This window comes from Hemitrygon akajei, chromosome 12 (assembly GCF_048418815.1).
Source record: "Hemitrygon akajei chromosome 12, sHemAka1.3, whole genome shotgun sequence".
In the NCBI taxonomy this organism is placed as follows: Eukaryota; Metazoa; Chordata; class Chondrichthyes; order Myliobatiformes; family Dasyatidae; genus Hemitrygon; species Hemitrygon akajei.
In genome coordinates this window covers 104,991,061-105,008,600 of record NC_133135.1, presented here as the reverse complement: position 1 = coordinate 105,008,600, position 17,540 = coordinate 104,991,061, and the positions used below count along the sequence as shown (strand labels likewise).

The window sequence follows — 17,540 nt, the reverse complement described above, 5'->3', positions numbered from 1 at the left end:
ACCCGTGCCCTCTAGCTCTCCCCGGTGACCACAGGAAACACTTCAAAGCTGACATCGAAATCAGCCTGAAGAAATCCAACATTACCTCCAAAAACTGGGCAAGTGTTGCACTCAATAGATACACCAGTCCAAGAGGGAGCCGTGAGCAACCTCCGCTGTACCGCGGAGGACAAGCAGCCGCTGCCAAAGGAGAGACTGAACAACTAAAGACCCAAACACTACCCTCGGCCACCACTCATTCTTGACCAGTGTGTCGCAGTGTCCAGGCTGGACTCGGTGCTGCCCCCCAGTGTTCACTCAGCAGAAGACAAGCCGTACTGTCCTCGACTGCAGATTTCTGCGGCGTTCACAGACTCAGGGTTTTATTTTGCGTGGCTGTATTTCACTGATATCATACGTGTGCTTGTTATCTTGTATATGCTATGAGTGCTTTGTGCTGTGTGTGACTGTTGGTACTGTGTTTTGTACCTTGGCTGTTAACGCTGTCTCGTTTGGCTGTACTCATGTATGGTTGAATGCCAATTATACTTCAACTGAATTGAATTATATGGATCCCCGATCGGCCTCGACAACCACTGAGGACCCACCAGTAAACACCCCCTTACGAGAACATCTAACTCGACTGGAGATCGCATTACTACTGGAAATCCTCGTCTCCCCAACCCCGGGGAAAGAAACAGCATCATCCTCCTATTTACACCCACTGTGATCTTACACACCTCAGTCTCCCAGCTCCAACGCAGGCCTGCTTAACCGCCTTTATGCCACGGACCCTTCTGGCAGTCCGGGGAAGCCTACAGACCCCTCCTCAGAATAGTGTTGAGGCTTTACAAAGCACTGGAGAGGCCTCACTTGGGAGTATTGTGAGCAGTTTTGGGCCCCTTATCCAAGAAAGGATTCACTGACAATGGAGAAGGTTCAACGGAGGTTCACAGAAATGATTTGGGGATTGAAAGGCTGGTCACACGAGGGGCATTTGATGGCTGTGAGCTTGTACGCTCTGGAACTCAGACGAACGAGTGGTGACCTCATTGAAACCTATAGAACATTGAAAGGCCTCGATACAGCGGATGTGGAGAGGATGTTTCCCATGATGGGGGAATCTAAGACCAGAGGACACCACCTCGGAAGAGAGGGGCGTCCTTTTAGAATGGAGATGAGGAGGAACTCCCCTTAGCCAGGAGGGCGGTGAATCTGTGGAATTCGTTGCCACAGGCGGCTGTGGAGACTGAGTCAGAGGTCGACAGATTCTTAATTATTCAGGGCGTGAAGGGATACAGGGAGAAGGCAGGAGATTGGGACTGAGAGGGAAAATGGATCAGCCATGATGAAATGGGGACGCAGACTAGATGGGCCAAATGGCCTAATTCTGCTCCTATACCTTATGGCCTTACGTATAAAATACACAGGATTAGAAAATAAAGCAATTATATTGAAATACAGTTATCAAAATACCACACCGGTTTGTTGCCTACACGCGTTCAGTGAAGGAAATGCTCCCATCTGATTCTTTCTTCTCCAGCCCTTGACCTTTCCCACCCACCTGGCTTCACCTATCACCTTCCAGATAGCCTCCTCCCCCCGCCCCACACACACACCTTTCCATTCTACCGTCTTCCCCCTTCCTTTCCAGTCCTGAAGAAGGGTCTCAGCCCGAAATGCTTATTCATTTCCATCGGCACTGCCTGACCTGCTGAGTGCCTCTGTATTTTGTGTGTGTGTGATGTGTGTGTGTGTGTTGTTTAAGGTGTAACCGTTTCCCCCTCCAAGTTCACCCATGCCCTGCTCTAGTGAGGTCCCAGCCTGCCAGTCTCTCCCCCTGTAATCCAGTCCGATGGGTCCGAGCCAAAGTCAGTGTGGGCCAGCTATTCGAGCAGGACAGGACTTGCACACGTTTCTCCATCTTACCCGAGATTAGCTGATCCCGACTGCACAGCAAACGGTGCTGAGGGTTACCGGGGGGTGTGACCAGGTCTAACAGGACCCACACCCTACAGAACCGCAATCACAGACACACAACGCCATTCTGCCCTTCCTGCTCGTGCCAGCATTAGCTCCTCCCTTGCCCCTCGTGCGTCCTTTATGCAACTCCTTGGCTGGGTTCCCATTTCCACACTCTCGGCCGGGGGGGTGGGAGGGGAGGGGAGGGGCAAACCACTACCAAACATTTCCAGTTGGAAAACGTTAGCTGGTGCCCCACCGAGGGACTGTGATGCTGGGTGTGCGTCACACTGAGAGAGAGCCACAGAGGGAATGCTGTTGTGAGGGAGCTCCACAGTGAGGGAGCTCCACACTGAGAGAGCCACAGAGGGAATGCTGTTGTGAGGGAGGTTCACAGTGAGGGAGAGCCACAGAGAGAGAGCCACAGAGAGAATGTTGCAGTGAGGGAGCTCCACAGTGAGGGAGCTCCACACTGAGAGAGCCACAGAGGGAATGCTGTTGTGAGGGAGGTTCACAGTGAGGGAGCTCCACACTGAGAGAGCCACAGAGAGAATGCTGTTGTGAGGGAGCTCCACAGTGAGGGAGCTCCACACTGAGAGAGTGGAAATGAGGAAGCACCACTCCAAGGGGGGGGGGGGGAAGAGGGGGAGCTGCAGTGAGAGAATGTGGCACTGAGGGACAGCCAGAAGGAGAAGGCGAGCGACAGGGAGGGAGCTCTACACTGAGGGAATGCTTCACCTCCAGCAAAGCTGTGAAGCCAAGCTCCCTCACCTCTCTAAGACGGGGCGGGGAGGATGCCGAGGCCACTCTTTCCAAGGGGGGACCAACCCCGGGGCTTAGGAATTACCACTGGAGCTGCACCTCCTGGGATCCTACTGTGTCCAGCGACGCACTACAACAGCATGGGGTGATGGAGGTGCGAGGGGAGAGAGGGGTGTACTAGGGGGAGGGTGCAGGTGGGGGTAGGAGAGGGCAGGTCGGGGAGGGGTGCAGCCTCTCACCTGTTGAGAAAGGAGTTGCCGAAGGGATTGAGCTTTCGGAAGGGTTTGTTGGGATCCACCATCAGCGCGTTCCCCGGGATAACGCTCTCCACGTCCCCGTGCATGACGGCGATGAAGGAGTCGGTGGTGGGCTCGGGTCCTACCCTGCTCCCGGGGAAGTCCTCTTCCAGCAGGTACTGGATGAAGGTGGTCTTCCCGGTGGAGTACTGCCCCACCACCAGGATCATGGGCTTGTTGTCGAAGTCCGCGTCCTCCAGGGAGGGCGAGTGGAAGTCATGGAAGCGGTAGAACTCCTCCAGCGGCAGGAGTTTGTTCTTGTAGAGCCGCTTCAGTCCCTCGGTCACGGTGTGAATCACCTCGGGGGTCTTCTTCTCGTTCTTCTTCATCCAACTGAACATGGTTCCCTTCCTTCTGCTGGAGATTCGCCCACAGGAATGTCAGCCCCCGGCGAAAGGGGGAAGAGATGGCGAGATCTTCCCGAGAGCGCAAACCCCCCCCTCCACCCGGCGGCTTCTCGCTCCCGCGAAACTTCTGCGGAGAGTTTTCCGAAGGTTTTCTTTTCCCCCCCTGAGAGTGGCTGAGAGATCGGGCAGGCTCTGGACGGAGACTGGGACAGAACCCCTCCCAGAGGCCACAGGAAACCCTCCCCCTCGCCGTTGTAATTTTCCCAGACCTGCATCAACCTCACGCCCCCTAGTGCCGAGGATTCTAGTGTAGAGGGAGCGCCAGCGCCGTCGGAGGGGCGTAGAAGGGGGGAGTCCCGGAATGGCTGGGGGGTACTTGCAGAGGAAGCGTCCAGCAGTGGACGGGAGGGAGGGCAGGTTGTGGAGAGATGCCGATAGAGGCGGTGAGGGGAGGGGGCAGTGCGGAGGGATCGCCGCAGTGTGCGGGAATGGCTCAGAGGGAGAGAGGGTTTGAGGGAGCGCAGCAATCTGGACCGAGAGGGGCGGTTCAGAGGGAGCGCAGCACTGTGCAGCGAAGCGCCGCACAGAGACGGGGAGGATTTGGGTTGGTCGCCGGAGCCACGAGTAGCTGGTGCCGATATTGGAACGAGAGATGCCCGGGGGAATCTCGGATTCAGAACACAAAAAGACAAGAGAATCTGCAGATGCTGGGAATCCGGAGCAACACACGCACAACGCTGGAGGAACTCAGCAGGTCGGGCAGCGTCTATGGAGGAAAATGGTCAGTGGACGTTCGGGGTTTCTCCAGGACTGATGACCAGAGGGCGAGGGGCTAATTCCAGGGAGGAGACCGGCATCACACTCGGGGGATCTCCTGCAGATTCCCTACGGGGGGAGAGGGTTTGGGGATAATATTACCGGGGAGGGGGCGGTAACCAGAGACCCTTCACAAAGGGTAAGGTGGAGCGGGGAGATAAAATATGCAGCTCATGATGGTAGAATATCATAGTGAGTTTACATTTCCATTCGGCCCATCGAACTTATGCCAGCTCATAAAACAAGCCCATTTCCAACCAATCCTCCCCGTAACCTGTTCCAGCGCTGGTTCACACACCGGGGCGAATTTACAGGCGCCAGGTGAGATGGCGGGTGTACCCCACAGACAGGATCCCACCCGAGGCACTGGGGGCGTCTCCAGTCCCACCCCCGTAAATTCCCGAAGCATTTAGAATCCAGTTAACGACTATCAGTAACTATTAAAACCAATCAGTGCACAGGAGAGTCGCTGTTCTTTCTCAGCCCACCAACGTGCCTTATCTAAGGCTGGCATTGGAGAGGGTCCAGAGGAGCTTCCGGAGAACGAGGCCGGTTAACGTACGAGGAGTGTTTGATGGCTCCGGGCCTGTATTCACTGGAGTTCCGAAGAATAAGTTGGTGGTGGTGGTGGGGGGGTGGGGGGTGATCTTATTGAAACCTATCGAATATTGAAATGCATCAATAGAGTGGATGTTTCCCATGGTGGGCGAGTCTAGGACCAGAGGGCATAGATTCAGAATAGACGAGACGTCCATTTAGAACGGAAATGAGGAGGAATTTCTTTAGCCACTGGGTGTGGAATTCGTTACCACAGACGGCTGTGGAGCCCAAGTTATTGAGTATTTTTAAAGCGGAGGGTGATAGGTTCTTGATTAGTTAGGGCGTCAAAGGTTACGGGGAGAAGGCAGGAGATTGGGGTTGAGAGCCACGATGTAATGGTGTAGTCTCAATGGACAGAATGGCCTAATTCCACTCCTGTGACTTGAAACCCTCGTCAATATCTCTGATCCTCCGCTATTCTCTGCATTGGCTCGGCCAGACACCGCCCGGGGGTTAACAAGTTCGGAACGCAGACACCGCCCTTCCCAACAGTGCATCCTCGATTAAACTACCTGAATTCAATTCCATCGGGTCGAATAGGAAAAAAAATCAGCCACAATGAAATGGCGGTGCAGACTTGATGGGCTGAATGGTCTAATTATACTATGTCTTAGGCCTATGACGTTGTGCCGATCTTTTAACCACTTTAAGATCAAATCTAACCCTTTCCTGCCATATAGCCCTCCATTTTTCTAAAATTCGTCTGCCTGTCTAAAGTCTTATGGTAACATTTTATGATTGGTTTGGTTAAGTTATTGGTGACGGGTGAAAGGGGGCGGAAAATCATGGGGCTAGGCTAATGAGCGGGGAGACTATTCTTCACAGGACCACGGGTTCCCAACCTGGGGTCCAGAGACCCTTTACTTGATGGTATCAGTCCATGGAATAAAAAAAAAGGTTGGGAACCTCCACATCTGGAGGAATGAGCTTGATGGGCCGAAGAGCCCTCCAATGCCGAGTTCCTACTCTATTCCACTTACACCAGCAGAGGGCACTGTGACTCTAGACGTGAGCATCAAAACATTCCTGTCTGTCACACCGGCTGCACTGCTTTCCGGAGCAGGTTACCTTTGCGCGTTGTGGCCCGCAGAGTCTGGGGAGGAGGATAGCCGCCGACCGCAAGGCGCTGCTTCGAGGATTGCGAGTGACTCATATGATTTACTTTAGTGCAGATAATTGGCCATGGCCAATCGGGAGTGTGGGAGAAAGGACTGGCTGAAAAGGGCACAGATAAGTTAAGTGGTGAGGCCTGATGATGGATCTTGGCCCGAAACGTCAATTGTTTGATCTTCTCCATAGATGCTGCCTGACCTGCTGAGTTCCTCCAGTATTGTGTGCGTATTGCTCTAGATTTCCTGCCGAATCGTTCGTGTAGAAATGGCTAATAACAGAGGGTATGCATTGAATGTGAGGTGAGGGTTAAGTGAGAGGGAGTGGGGGTGGAAGAGGGAGATGCGCTGCCTGATAAGGTGGTAGAGGCAATGCATTAGAAACTTTTAAGAGACGTTTGGATAGGCACATGGAAGTGAGGAAGATGGAGGGATATGGACATTGTGTAGGTAGGAGAGATTAGTTTTTGATTTACATTTTAGCTGGTTCAGCCAATCAGGAAGGGTATTAGAACCCCTCAGGACAGTAGTGGAATGGGCAGCGGGGGTGGTGAGGGAAAAGGACAATGAGTTAGGACCCTCTCTGTCCCATCCCCACAACGATACAAGACCCATGAAGGCTCAGGTCTCCCCTCCCCAAGCAGACTAAGAGTGGGCGAGCAGTGACAGAACAACGAGGCCAGTATGAGCTTCTTTTAAGATTTCACCGTTTATTACAAAACATTTTCTTTAATAAATAGTTTAATATAAATGTATACAAAAATGTTCACTCGTCAGAGTAGATTTTGCCTATACAGCGGAGTTGGACACCAAAAGACTGCGTGTCGCCATTCATCACTGACACGTGACCGATTTTTCTCTGATGCTCAATGTTAAGGCTCCAGAACATTCTGCTGAAAATAACCTCTTTAAAAAAAACTTCTTTAAACAGTATAACAAAAATGAGATCTTCAGTATGATATATACACAATCATCTTGGTCTGCAGGTAAAGAACGGGCAGAAAGTGGCGACACGCCTCCTTTCTCCCCTCTCCCCCACCCACTAAACCCACCCCCTTTCTCCCCGGGAAATACTTGGAGAGGCCTCGGTCAATCCCAATTGATAACCCCCCCCCCCCCATCCCTCAGGTCTCCAGGGGATGGGGCAATTGGAAAGGCGAGGCCTTTGTTCACGGCAGGGTCTGTGCAATCAATGTTCACTGGCATCTTTTTTAACTCTTTTGTTCAGCGTGGTTTCAAGGTGAAATTAAAATCATTTCGCCTCCTGAAAATGGGACTGCATCTCGGAAAATACCCAGGCAGCCAGCAGCTGGAAGGGCAGGGATAATTGGCACTGGCAGGGCAAGGGGTCTCCAGTACGGAGGGTAACCCCCTCCCCTCTCTCTCACGTACACACACACACACACTGGGAGCTAACACAGAAAAACGGCTGTTTCAAACTGACAGCCCCTGTCCAGAAGTCACATCATTTATTCTAGGCACCAGGTTTGACCCGAAGCAGCCACCTCACGGCTGTCACCCACCTCTCTCGCCCGCAGTGCTGACCCCCTCCTCCGCCCAGCGACCGCTCTTCCGGGGCCCGGCGTGTCCCACACGACAGAGACCAAAGGAAGGGTGAAGAACGGGACAAGTAACGACGGAAAGAAAGGGTAACTAAGCCTCAAACTAATCCCCAGCAGACAAGGCGAGTGGGCCACGCCAAGAATCACTGATGCAAACGGGCTGGTGGAGTCAGTACTCGTCACTGCGTCCGGTTTCCAAACAAGGGTGGCGACGATGGAGGGGGGAGGGTGATCCATCTGAGAACACACTGAGCCCGGGGGGGGGGGGGGTTTCTAGCTGGAGGTAGCGCTGAATTTACAACGGGTTGGAGAAGCTGCCAACTATAAATAGAAACAAGGAGAGAACAGCAGTGACCACTAGACTGTAGGGAGGCGGAACAGTAAGTTTTGTCAAATTTACGATGGCCTCAGCAATCTATTATTTCCAAGGCAGACATCTCAATTTGGGGAAGTTCACACCATGAACTCCAGATTGGTGCCATTTCACACCTTGAACTTCAGGACTGTAGATTGAGATGCCAGCAGCTGTAGATGCTGGAATCCAGAGCACAACGTAAAAAAAATGCTTAGCAGGTCAGTCAGCATCTGTGTGTCAGTATCAACCATTCTGATGAAGGATCTTGACCCATCATCTTCACAGATGATGCCCTGACCAGCTAAGCACCTGTAATATGTTGTGTGCAACTTCCAATCACAAATCTGGTCCTCACTCCTCCATCCCTATCCCCCTCCTCAGTACCCCAACCACTTCTTTCTTGGTTTGCTTGTGTGAACTGAGAAACCGAGAGGCCTACTATCATCACAAGACCAACCTAGATGCAGCGAAAATCTTCCCCAGAGCCCAAGGGGAGAGATTGCACCCAATTATAATTCTAGAAGAAACGTTCTATAGAACCTACTGTTGGGCAGGGATTATACACACACGCACGTGTCCGGGGTGGGGGGCGGGAGTCACACACACACACACACATCCGGGTGGGGATTACACACATACATCCAAGTCCTCCTAGGGCAGTGAACAGATGGGTTAGACACAGTGATGCTCCCTCTACACACTCCCACCCCCAATTCCCCAGGGAGTCAGTCAGTGAGGCAAATTGGAGGAAGGGACAGAAGACAGTGATGGTGTGGGAAAGTGGCAAGAAATACCAAACAGGACCAAAGAGGGCCACTTAATCCGGCAGCCAAGATTGGGGTGAAGTGAGTGATTGGGGCAGGGGACATCAAACGAGGTCCACTCTCCCCCACTCACCTTCACGAGCAGGTCTGGATGGTGAGCCCAAGAAGGGGACCATGGACAGGTCTGAAGCAAGTCACTCCAAAATCCACATCCGGAGAGGGCGATGTGACTGACCCTTACTGAGCCTCCCATCCGCCCCCCCCCCCACTGTGGGGAGAAGGGAGAGGGGACGATCTCTTGGAGACACTCGAGATTCTGAGACTGAGAGGCAGGACTGGAGAGGAAGGGACATTCCTCAAGCTGGGGTCCAGGATAATCTCCGGATAAGTGGAGGCTATTTGGAAGTAAGCTATGGGAGGGGGGTAATGGGTGACTTTTTAAAACTCAGGTGTAGGGGACCTTTGGAGGTTTCATCCCGTGTCAACCCAGTGAGGGTGACAGAACTGGATCCAGACAGGGATACAGGATTAACTAAAAGGCATCTCTGGATCATGAGGGACTCTGGTGATGATCAAATGATGGGACTCTTTCTGTGGAGATCTGCTGCATGCCACTACAAGCCCAAAAAGTAGACAATTTAAAATACTGCTCTTTATTTTGCAGAGAAATCTCAATTTGGCCTTGAATCCTGATCACCCTCTGCATCTCAAGCACTTGCAGCCACATGGGTTAACACTCAGAGACTGAACCAGGGCAAGCCAAGGTGAGTACAATCCACAACTACAGCTCCACAACCCACTGGCACTCACCATCAACGGTTAATGCCAAACAAGGGAATTGGCTCACCCACAGAGAAAAAACACTGCTTAAATGTTCTGCGACTCTGCAAAGATACAAACCCCACTAGATACTGCTGGAAGTTAGACATTTAAAAAAAAACAAAAATATACATTTTTAAAAATCTCATTCAAGTAGAAAATAAAACAGAATTTGGAAGATTTTTTTTGCTTGTTATTTCTAAGAAATGTACGTTCCCTGTTGGCACAATATAAAGCGATGCCCACTCACAAGTGCAAAAACAAATTAATATTCACAATGGTACATTCCGGAAATTGCAATGGGGGGGGGGGGGGGGGGGGAGTTCATCACTGGATCCAAATCAAAACTCTTGTCCCTCCTCCATTTGAAAAATACTTTTGAAGAGAATCTGCAAAGCCCAAAATTTCAAAAGCGTCATCTGCAATCATTATGACTGCCTTCTTCTCCTTGGCAAATCATCTGAACTAATATTCCTTCTTTTAGCAAACATAACATTTAAAAATCTTCTCCAATTTTCCTTTCAAAATACAGAACACACGGTCAGCACTGTGGGGCTGAGAGTGGACATGCATCAGGTCAGTGGCGCTTGGTGTTATTCCATCAAGGATCCCAAATGGATTCTAAAATTTGTCACCGAGAGATTCACAACTGCAGGACACATTCCAGTTTCGTAGAGGGAGCGTTTGTACACAATTCCCATGTGAGAGGCAGTTCCAGATCAGAGACTGAAAGAGACAGAGAGAGAAATATGGAGGGGGGGGGGGGCAAGAGAGGGGGGGAGGGGGATGGAGATGGAGACAGAGAGAGACAGAAAGAGTGAGGAGACACAGAGACCAAAAGACAGTGAAGGACACTGAAAGACAGAGTGAGAGACAGAAACAGAGAGAGAGACACACACACACACACAGACAGAGGGATAGAGAAGGAGAAACAGAGACTGAAAGGGGATAGACACGCACACACACAGGAAATAGGAACTGCTGCACTCCCTGTTTGTGAATCAAAATTTTGCAACATTTCTGCACCCAACCTGCTCTCCCAGAAATTACCGATCTCTGATCAACATCGCATTAGACAGACAAACTTACAGGAAGTGGATCACCTCCCTCTGCTCGTCCACGGGGCAAAACCGAGACTGGGGCCTACTCTCCTCCTCATCCCACCCCACGTTAACTACTGGCAGTACAACAGAGAGTGTAACCCAGCCCATTCGGGTACAGGAGATGGTCCCGCAGTGTAGATGTGCTGCCAGGGCAGAGGGGTCTCTGATTTCTGTCCGGGCCAATATCACTCCTCAAAACAACAAAAACAAAGTACTGCATAATTTGTTAAAAAAATAAAAATACCATAGTTACCCGCTTCAGTCTCCCTGCCCAGAATTACAGCTACAAGCCACTTAGTTCTTGGGCGCAGATACTAAGCACATGGGCAGAAAGGTGCCAGCGGCATTTTCACTCAGATTCCTCTCGGAACCCCTCCTTTCTACTCATCACTCATTTCCTATCCCACTCTGCTACATCCCAGTCCAATGAAGCCCAACAGCTTGTCACCTTCCCTCTCCCATAGATTGGTTGGACTTCTCCAAAATACCCAAACATTTTGCCCCAATATACACACAGACCCGGTTACAATTTTAATTTAACAATAGCTGCTTTCCACATCAGGCAGAACCTGGACATTAATATCGATTTTAATGCCTTCATGTGCTCCCCAGTCACTGCCTCCTCGTAACCTCTCACTAGCAAAATGAATTGGCAGAGTTTGCGACTGCATTAGCGGCTCAGGTACACAGAGGCTGGCCTGGATGTGTAATACGACAGCTACTGGCCCGTTTTCTCTGACCTGTGACAAGAGGCGCAGTTCAACGTCACCTCTATGCACTTGACCTCCAAGCCAGACAGACCGCCTGCAAATACTTTGTGACTGAGCTAGTTTGGGATGGTGTGTCCTGAAGTTGGTCAGTACTGAAGGTGAGCTCACTACTCTGGAGAATGGTTGGGGTGGGTGTTTGATAACTTTTGTTCCCCCTTCCCCCTGAAAATTTCCACCAGGCACAAACACCTTCACATTGATGTGACTGTGAGCCCACACTCACTTTCAACAGATAACCAGTCCACATAGTGACTGAGGGTAGGTAGTTCAGATAGCCAATAGCAGATACAATAGGGATTGTACTGAAGATGTAGGAACTGCTTGACCAATGACAGGGACTCTAGGGAGCGTGACTGAGAGGATGGACACACCCAGCAACCAACGGGATCATGGGGACAAACACAAGGTTCGTTGGCAGATATGTGAACTCCAGAGAGATAACAAGGGGATCGTTAAAAGCGGAGGCTTTGAGATGAGGAAGTAACACATGGGACACTTCCACCGTCCCTCACCTTTCTGTGGCAATACTGAGGATTCTTCTTCAAACCTTCTCAGGACCAGCCACCTCCAAGAAGGGGAGCTGGAGTCATGAAGAGAGGACTTAACCAGGGTTGATGCTGGAAAGAAAAGTTCTTGAGTGTTGGAAGGACAGATGGAAAGGAAGTGAGATGGCACAGCAGCACCCACGTCCGACAGGCAACTTGATCACGGCTGGACCCAACCCCTGGTTACGATCTCCTTGGCTGGCAAAAGGGGGGTGAGGTGGAGGGGACCGCAGCGCCGCAGGAGACAGGAACCAGTGGAAGGAGATGCCATCTCCCTCGTGGTACCAGGCACTTTGAGCCCCACCAATTCTGCCAACTCAATGCCGAGTTTAGGATGGCCCGTGCACACTCAGAGGAAGACTCCAAACCTTTAGAGCGTGGATTTGTGTGTGTGTGTGTGCGTGTGCGAGAGCGTGTGTGTGTGTTTGTATGTTTTTGGTTAAGGTACATTGGTCAATCATCTAGTTAGCTGTTTGAAATCATCCCCCTTCATGTCCTACACCTTTAGGTTACCTCTTGCCAAAATGTCACCGGCACAATCTCCAACCAACCTGCTGTAAAAGGCGCTAGCTTCAACAAGAGTCGGCCATCTCACTAGAGGTTCGTCACTGCATCTTTTGCTAATGTTAAAAATTGCCTCAAGGCCGTGTCGAGCAGGGTCTGTTCTCGTGGATGCAGTGTTTACGTAATACCACAAAGGTAGGTTCACATAAAGGGATACCATCTCTGTAATGCACTGCGCTTGGCACAGCTCAGCTGACACACCAGCAACGGAAGGGATCGCTGGCCGGAGTCATCTGGTGTAAGTCCTCGCTCCGAGGCCTCCGTTGCGATTGGGGGCAAGGTAGCTGTCGGGGTGCGGGGCGGGAGAGAAGGGCGAGGAGTTGATCTCCGAGGAGTGGTAGGGAGACGAGACGGGGTTCTGAGCGAGAGACGACTGTGGCTGCCGCAGGTTCAGGATGCTGTCGATGGCACTCTGCAAGTGTTCGGTCAGGGTGTCGTCCTGAGGGCTGTCGCTGGAGAAGCTGGCGTTGTCCATGTCTAACGACTCTGACTTGGTCCTCTTGGGGGGTGGGAGGGCGAGCTCCCAGGAGCCGTCGGGGGGCTCCGCTTTCAGAATGCCACGTACCAGCTCTCCCTGGACGCCGGCCAGCCCGTCCATGCCGTCTGCCGCCTTCCCCCCGGGGAGCTCCTCCGGCTGGGCACCGGCAGAAGCCACAGCGGGCGGGGGAGGATGTGTGTGTGTCCGAGACTTCCTGCTGTCCGTCTCCGGCCTGCTCCCCCGGGCAGTCCTGGGCTTACAGCTGGCGATCACGCTCCTGGCCGGCGCCTCTCCCCTGGGCGGTCCCTCCCTCCTGCTGTCCTCCGGCTTCGGGGGTGCTACCGGCGGCGGTGGTGAGGGGTCTGCCGCAGTCCGGTCAGAGGGGAGAGGCGTTCCGCCTTCCCGAGGGCTCCTCCTGGGCGGCAGCTTGCAGAGGTTGGCCGAGGTGGGTGACGGGGAGGAGTGCTCCAGGCTCCCGTTCATCTGGCGCACCGTGGCCGCCGGACATTCGGCCCCAGGAGTGACGGAGCTGGCGGGCTGGTGCACGGGGTCCAGCGCCGTGTTGTGCACCACCTTGCTCAGCCCGGCCTCCTGCTTAATCTTCAGCTTCAGGCCGATGCGGCTCCTGGCCTCGTAGGTCTTGATGGGGGGCGGCCGGCTGCGAGCTCGCAGGGTGTCGTCGTCTCCGTCCTGGGGGGGTGGGACCCGTGCCCACGACACCGAGGGAGAGCCCCCCGCGTGCTTGATCACCAGCTTGGTGGGGTGCAGGGGCGTCGCGCTCTGCACAGACGGAAGCCGGGGGGCTTCCAGCGAGGCTGTCGTGGTGCAGAGGGGCGGAGATGAAGAGGTAGTAAGATTGTGCGATCTGGACGATGAGGCCACGTATTCATCTACAGTGGTGGTTGGGGGAGAGGGAGAGTAAAAGAGGCAAGTTACTCTTTGGACAATTTTCTTTTAAAACTCACCCCCCTCCTCCCTCATCATGTGGATTATAAAATTCAATAGTTCCATTTAATATCAGAGCATGTATACCGTATACAACATAAAACTTACTCTTCACAGACATCCACAAAACATATGAAAACCCCAAAGAGTGAATGGCAGAACTCCAAACCCATCCCCCTCAAGCAGCAAAATATCAGCAGCCCCCCCCACTCACCACCTCCGAGCAAGCAACAGCAAAGCCCCCAAAGAGACCGTGACCTAGGTGCATCAAAATCTACAATCCATAACCCAGCACTTCAACATGCCTCAGGTTCCCTCCCTTTCTCACGAGCAAGGGAGAGAGAGATGTCACTCCTTCCACAGCGAGAGGGGAGACCAACGCATTCTATCAGAAGAGTAAATTTGCTTAATTGGTCGCACGTACATCAAAACATAGATCTGCGCCAACGACCAAAACAGTTTGAGAATCTGCTGGGGACAGCCTGCAAGCACCTTCACACTCTGGGCCAACATAGTACACCCACCCCACAACTTGCTAGCCCTAATCCATATGTCTTTGGACTGTGGGAGGAAACCAGAGCACCCCTCAATTCCTGTTTAGTTTGAGAAGTGAATTCAAGATGTAGTTTCTAGGGTGGCAATGTAATGTTTTACAAACTCAGTGACCAGGGTTCAATTCCCGCCGCTGTCTGTAAGGAGTTTGTACGTTCTCCCCATGACCGTGTGGGTTTCCTCCGGGTGCTTCGGTTTCCTCCCACAGTCCAGACCTACCAGTTGGTAGGTTAATTGTCCAGTGATTAGGCCAGGGTTAAATCAGGGGATTGCTGGATGGTGTGGCTTGAGGGCCGGAAGGCCGATTCTGCACTGTACCTTAATTAATAAATGAATAAACTGATTTGTCAGGCGTAATTTGAATGAAACACCTTGTGAGGTGGGGGGCCGGTGCCAACATAGCATTACACCCATGTGACCAATGAACCTACTGACCCGTATGCTTTTGGACTGTGGGAGGAAACCAGAACACCTGGAGGAAACCCACATGGTCACGGGGTGAATGTACAAGTTTCTCACAGACAGCAGTGGGAATTGAACCCCGATCATTAGCGCCTTAATAGCATTATGCTCACATGCCACCCCTGTAAGATTCTACAACCCGCAGTGTCTTTGCAAAAAGAACAGGATGAATGTTTGTGGTAAACTGCAGGGGGAGGGGGAGGTGAATTAGCTGAGGAAGGAGGGACTTTATCTGAGGCTTTGAACATGTCAAATACACTACTTCTGCCAGCGCACGGCCGGCTGTGCCTGCTGTGAAGTGAACAGCTGAGATTCTGCCTCCACATCTGGAACCAGAGGGGAACTACTGGTATTCATGATGAGGTAGTAAACTGGACTGGACATTGCCTTTGTGGGAGAAGCCAGAGAGTGGTAGTACACATGGTTACCTCTCTGACCGGTGGTGTGCTGCAGGACTGGGCGCTGGGTCTGTTGTCGTTTGTCATCTAAACCAGCGATCCGGATGATAATGTGGTAAACGGGATCAGCAAATTTGTGGATGACACCAAGACTGGGGGTGTAGTGGACGATCGTGGCTTGCAGCAGGATCTGTAAAAATGGGCTGGTGGAATTTAATGCAGGCAAGTGTGAGGAGTTGCACTTTGGGAGGACCAACCAGGTCTTACCCAGTGAGTGGGAGGGCAGAGAAGTGTGGTAGAGCAGAGGGATCTTGGAATACAGGACGTTGATGGGGTTAGGCACTGATTGGATGGGCCGAAAGGCTAGTTTCTGTGCTGTCATGTCCCTCTGACCCAGCGACTGGGGAATGGCCAGGTCTGCCCTGAGATCCTTCCAGTGCTCGACTGACCAAGATGTTCCAGAGTGGTCAACCCTACGTTGAAGAGAGCAGACGAAGATCACACGACTGCTGCCAAGACACATAATCGCCATGGTTACACATCTTACCAGGTTTCTCCTTCGCCAACTGCTTATCCGTGGAGAGGGACGTTTTCTCTTCCTGGATAAACATCCTGTCAATCATCACCATCTCCGCCGAGGGACTCAGCCTCTGGAAGTTCAGAAGACCCATGAGACACAGGAGCAGAATTAGTCCATTTGCTATCGAGTCTGCTCTGCCATCCCATCATGGCTGATTTATTAACCCTCTCAATCCCATTCTCCTGCCTGCTCCCCCGTAACCTTTGATGCCCTCACCAATAAAAAAAACCTACCTCTGCTTTAAACATACTCAATGACTTGGCCCCACAAGTGTTTCTGGCAATGAATTCCTCAGATTCACCACTCTCTGGCTAAAGAAATTCCACCTCATCTCTGTTCTAAAGGGACACGTTTTCCACTGGTGTTCAGGAATCACTGTCTGCCCTCCCCACCGGCACTGCAGTTCAGAGCAAAGCCCTCCCCCACTCTGAAACAGGCTCCATGCTAACGTTTCCAGTTCTGCTTTCCCTCCAATTTTGCCCACTTTCTGCCCAGGGTTCCAGATTTCCAATTCTCACTCACTGCCCGCCCCCCCCCCCACCCTATTCAGCACCCATGAGGTAGGTAGTGCTGTAATCTGAAGGGATCACTCCTCCTCTCCATCCCGAACTGGCCTGTCCCCACACTCTCAGACTCCACCTGATCGTGTGATCCTCCAGTCCAGGAGATACTAGCTCGCCAACCCCTCAGATTCAGATTCATCACTAGAACATTGAAGAGTACAGCACAGGAACAGGCCCTTCGGCCCTTAATGATCTCTCCTTCCTATACCATGTTCCTCCATCTTCCTTATATCCATGGCCCTATCCAAATGTCTTTTAAAAGCCTCTAATGTATTTGCCTCTACCACTGTACCAGGCAGCGTATTCCAGGTATCCACCACTCTCCAAGTTAAAAACTTACCCCTCACATTCCCCTTGAACCCACCCCTCTCACCTCAAAGCATGCCCTCTGGTATTACACATTCCTATCCCGGGAAACAGATACTCCTCGTCTACTCCAGCTAATAATCTCTCATAATCTTATAAACCTCTATCAGATTGGCCCTCAGTCTCTGCCGCTCCAGAGAAAATAAACTAAGTTTATCCAACCTCTTGTGATAGCACATTCCCTCAAAACTTCTTGAGTTCTTTTCTGGTTTCTTTATAGTCCTCGTGTGCTCCGTTTGATCCTAACTTACGAAGCTTTACATAATTTTACTTTTCCTTTTCTTTCTTGACTAGATTCATCACCACTTTGGACATCCAAGGTTCTCTTATCTTTCCATCCCTGTCCTTTCTTCTAACAGAAACATGTCTTTCCTGTACTCTGTGCAATTGATCTTTAAACACCCTTCACATGCCTGAAAAGCAGGTGTTCCCAATGAACTCTCCTTAGTTCCTGCCTACCTAATGCCCCCATAATTTGCCCTACTCCGATTTAAGACTCTCCTGCAAAGACCATACCTATCCTTATCTATAACTGTCCTGAAAGTTAAGGCGTTGTGTTCACTGTTCCCTAACTGCTCACCCACTGAAAGGTCAGTCACCTGGCTAAGTTCAATACCCAACACCAGGTCCGGTACAGCCCCTCCCCTCGAGACACAGAGTGAAGTGCTTCATTTGTGTTAATAACCAACACAACCCCAAGGATGTGCTGGGCGGGGGTTGCTGTAAGAAAAAAAAACACCCCTTATTTTTCCAGACTTTACAACCCGATATCCCCCTGCACCCATGTTCCAGGCTGAGCTCATCCTTTTAGAAACAGACCGGCCAGGGGTACGTGTTATTTTA

General features: G+C 51.7%; 2 protein-coding genes across 7 annotated transcripts in view; both read right to left on the bottom strand.

Annotated features, from left to right (window-relative positions):
• The window catches only part of LOC140737334 (EH domain-containing protein 2-like), a 78,134-nt gene extending 74,542 nt beyond the window's left edge, over positions 1–3,592 (bottom strand). Inside the window, exon 1 of the mRNA XM_073063774.1 lies at positions 2,943–3,592. Coding sequence (XP_072919875.1) covers positions 2,943–3,340 — 398 coding nt within the window. The 5' untranslated portion in view covers positions 3,341–3,592. The remainder of the gene's footprint in view (positions 1–2,942) is intronic.
• A 2,969-nt stretch (positions 3,593–6,561) lies between these two features.
• LOC140737333 (BRD4-interacting chromatin-remodeling complex-associated protein-like) overlaps positions 6,562–17,540 on the bottom strand; it is a 161,617-nt gene continuing 150,638 nt past the window's right edge. For 5 of the 6 annotated variants that reach the window (XM_073063769.1, XM_073063771.1, XM_073063772.1 and 2 more), the window contains 2 exons: positions 15,736–15,838; positions 6,562–13,721 (listed from right to left, as the gene is read on the bottom strand). In XM_073063769.1, coding sequence (XP_072919870.1) covers positions 12,583–13,721; positions 15,736–15,838 — 1,242 coding nt within the window. In that variant the 3' untranslated portion in view covers positions 6,562–12,582. The remainder of the gene's footprint in view (positions 13,722–15,735; positions 15,839–17,540) is intronic. The other variant, XR_012101107.1, reaches the window with a different exon arrangement.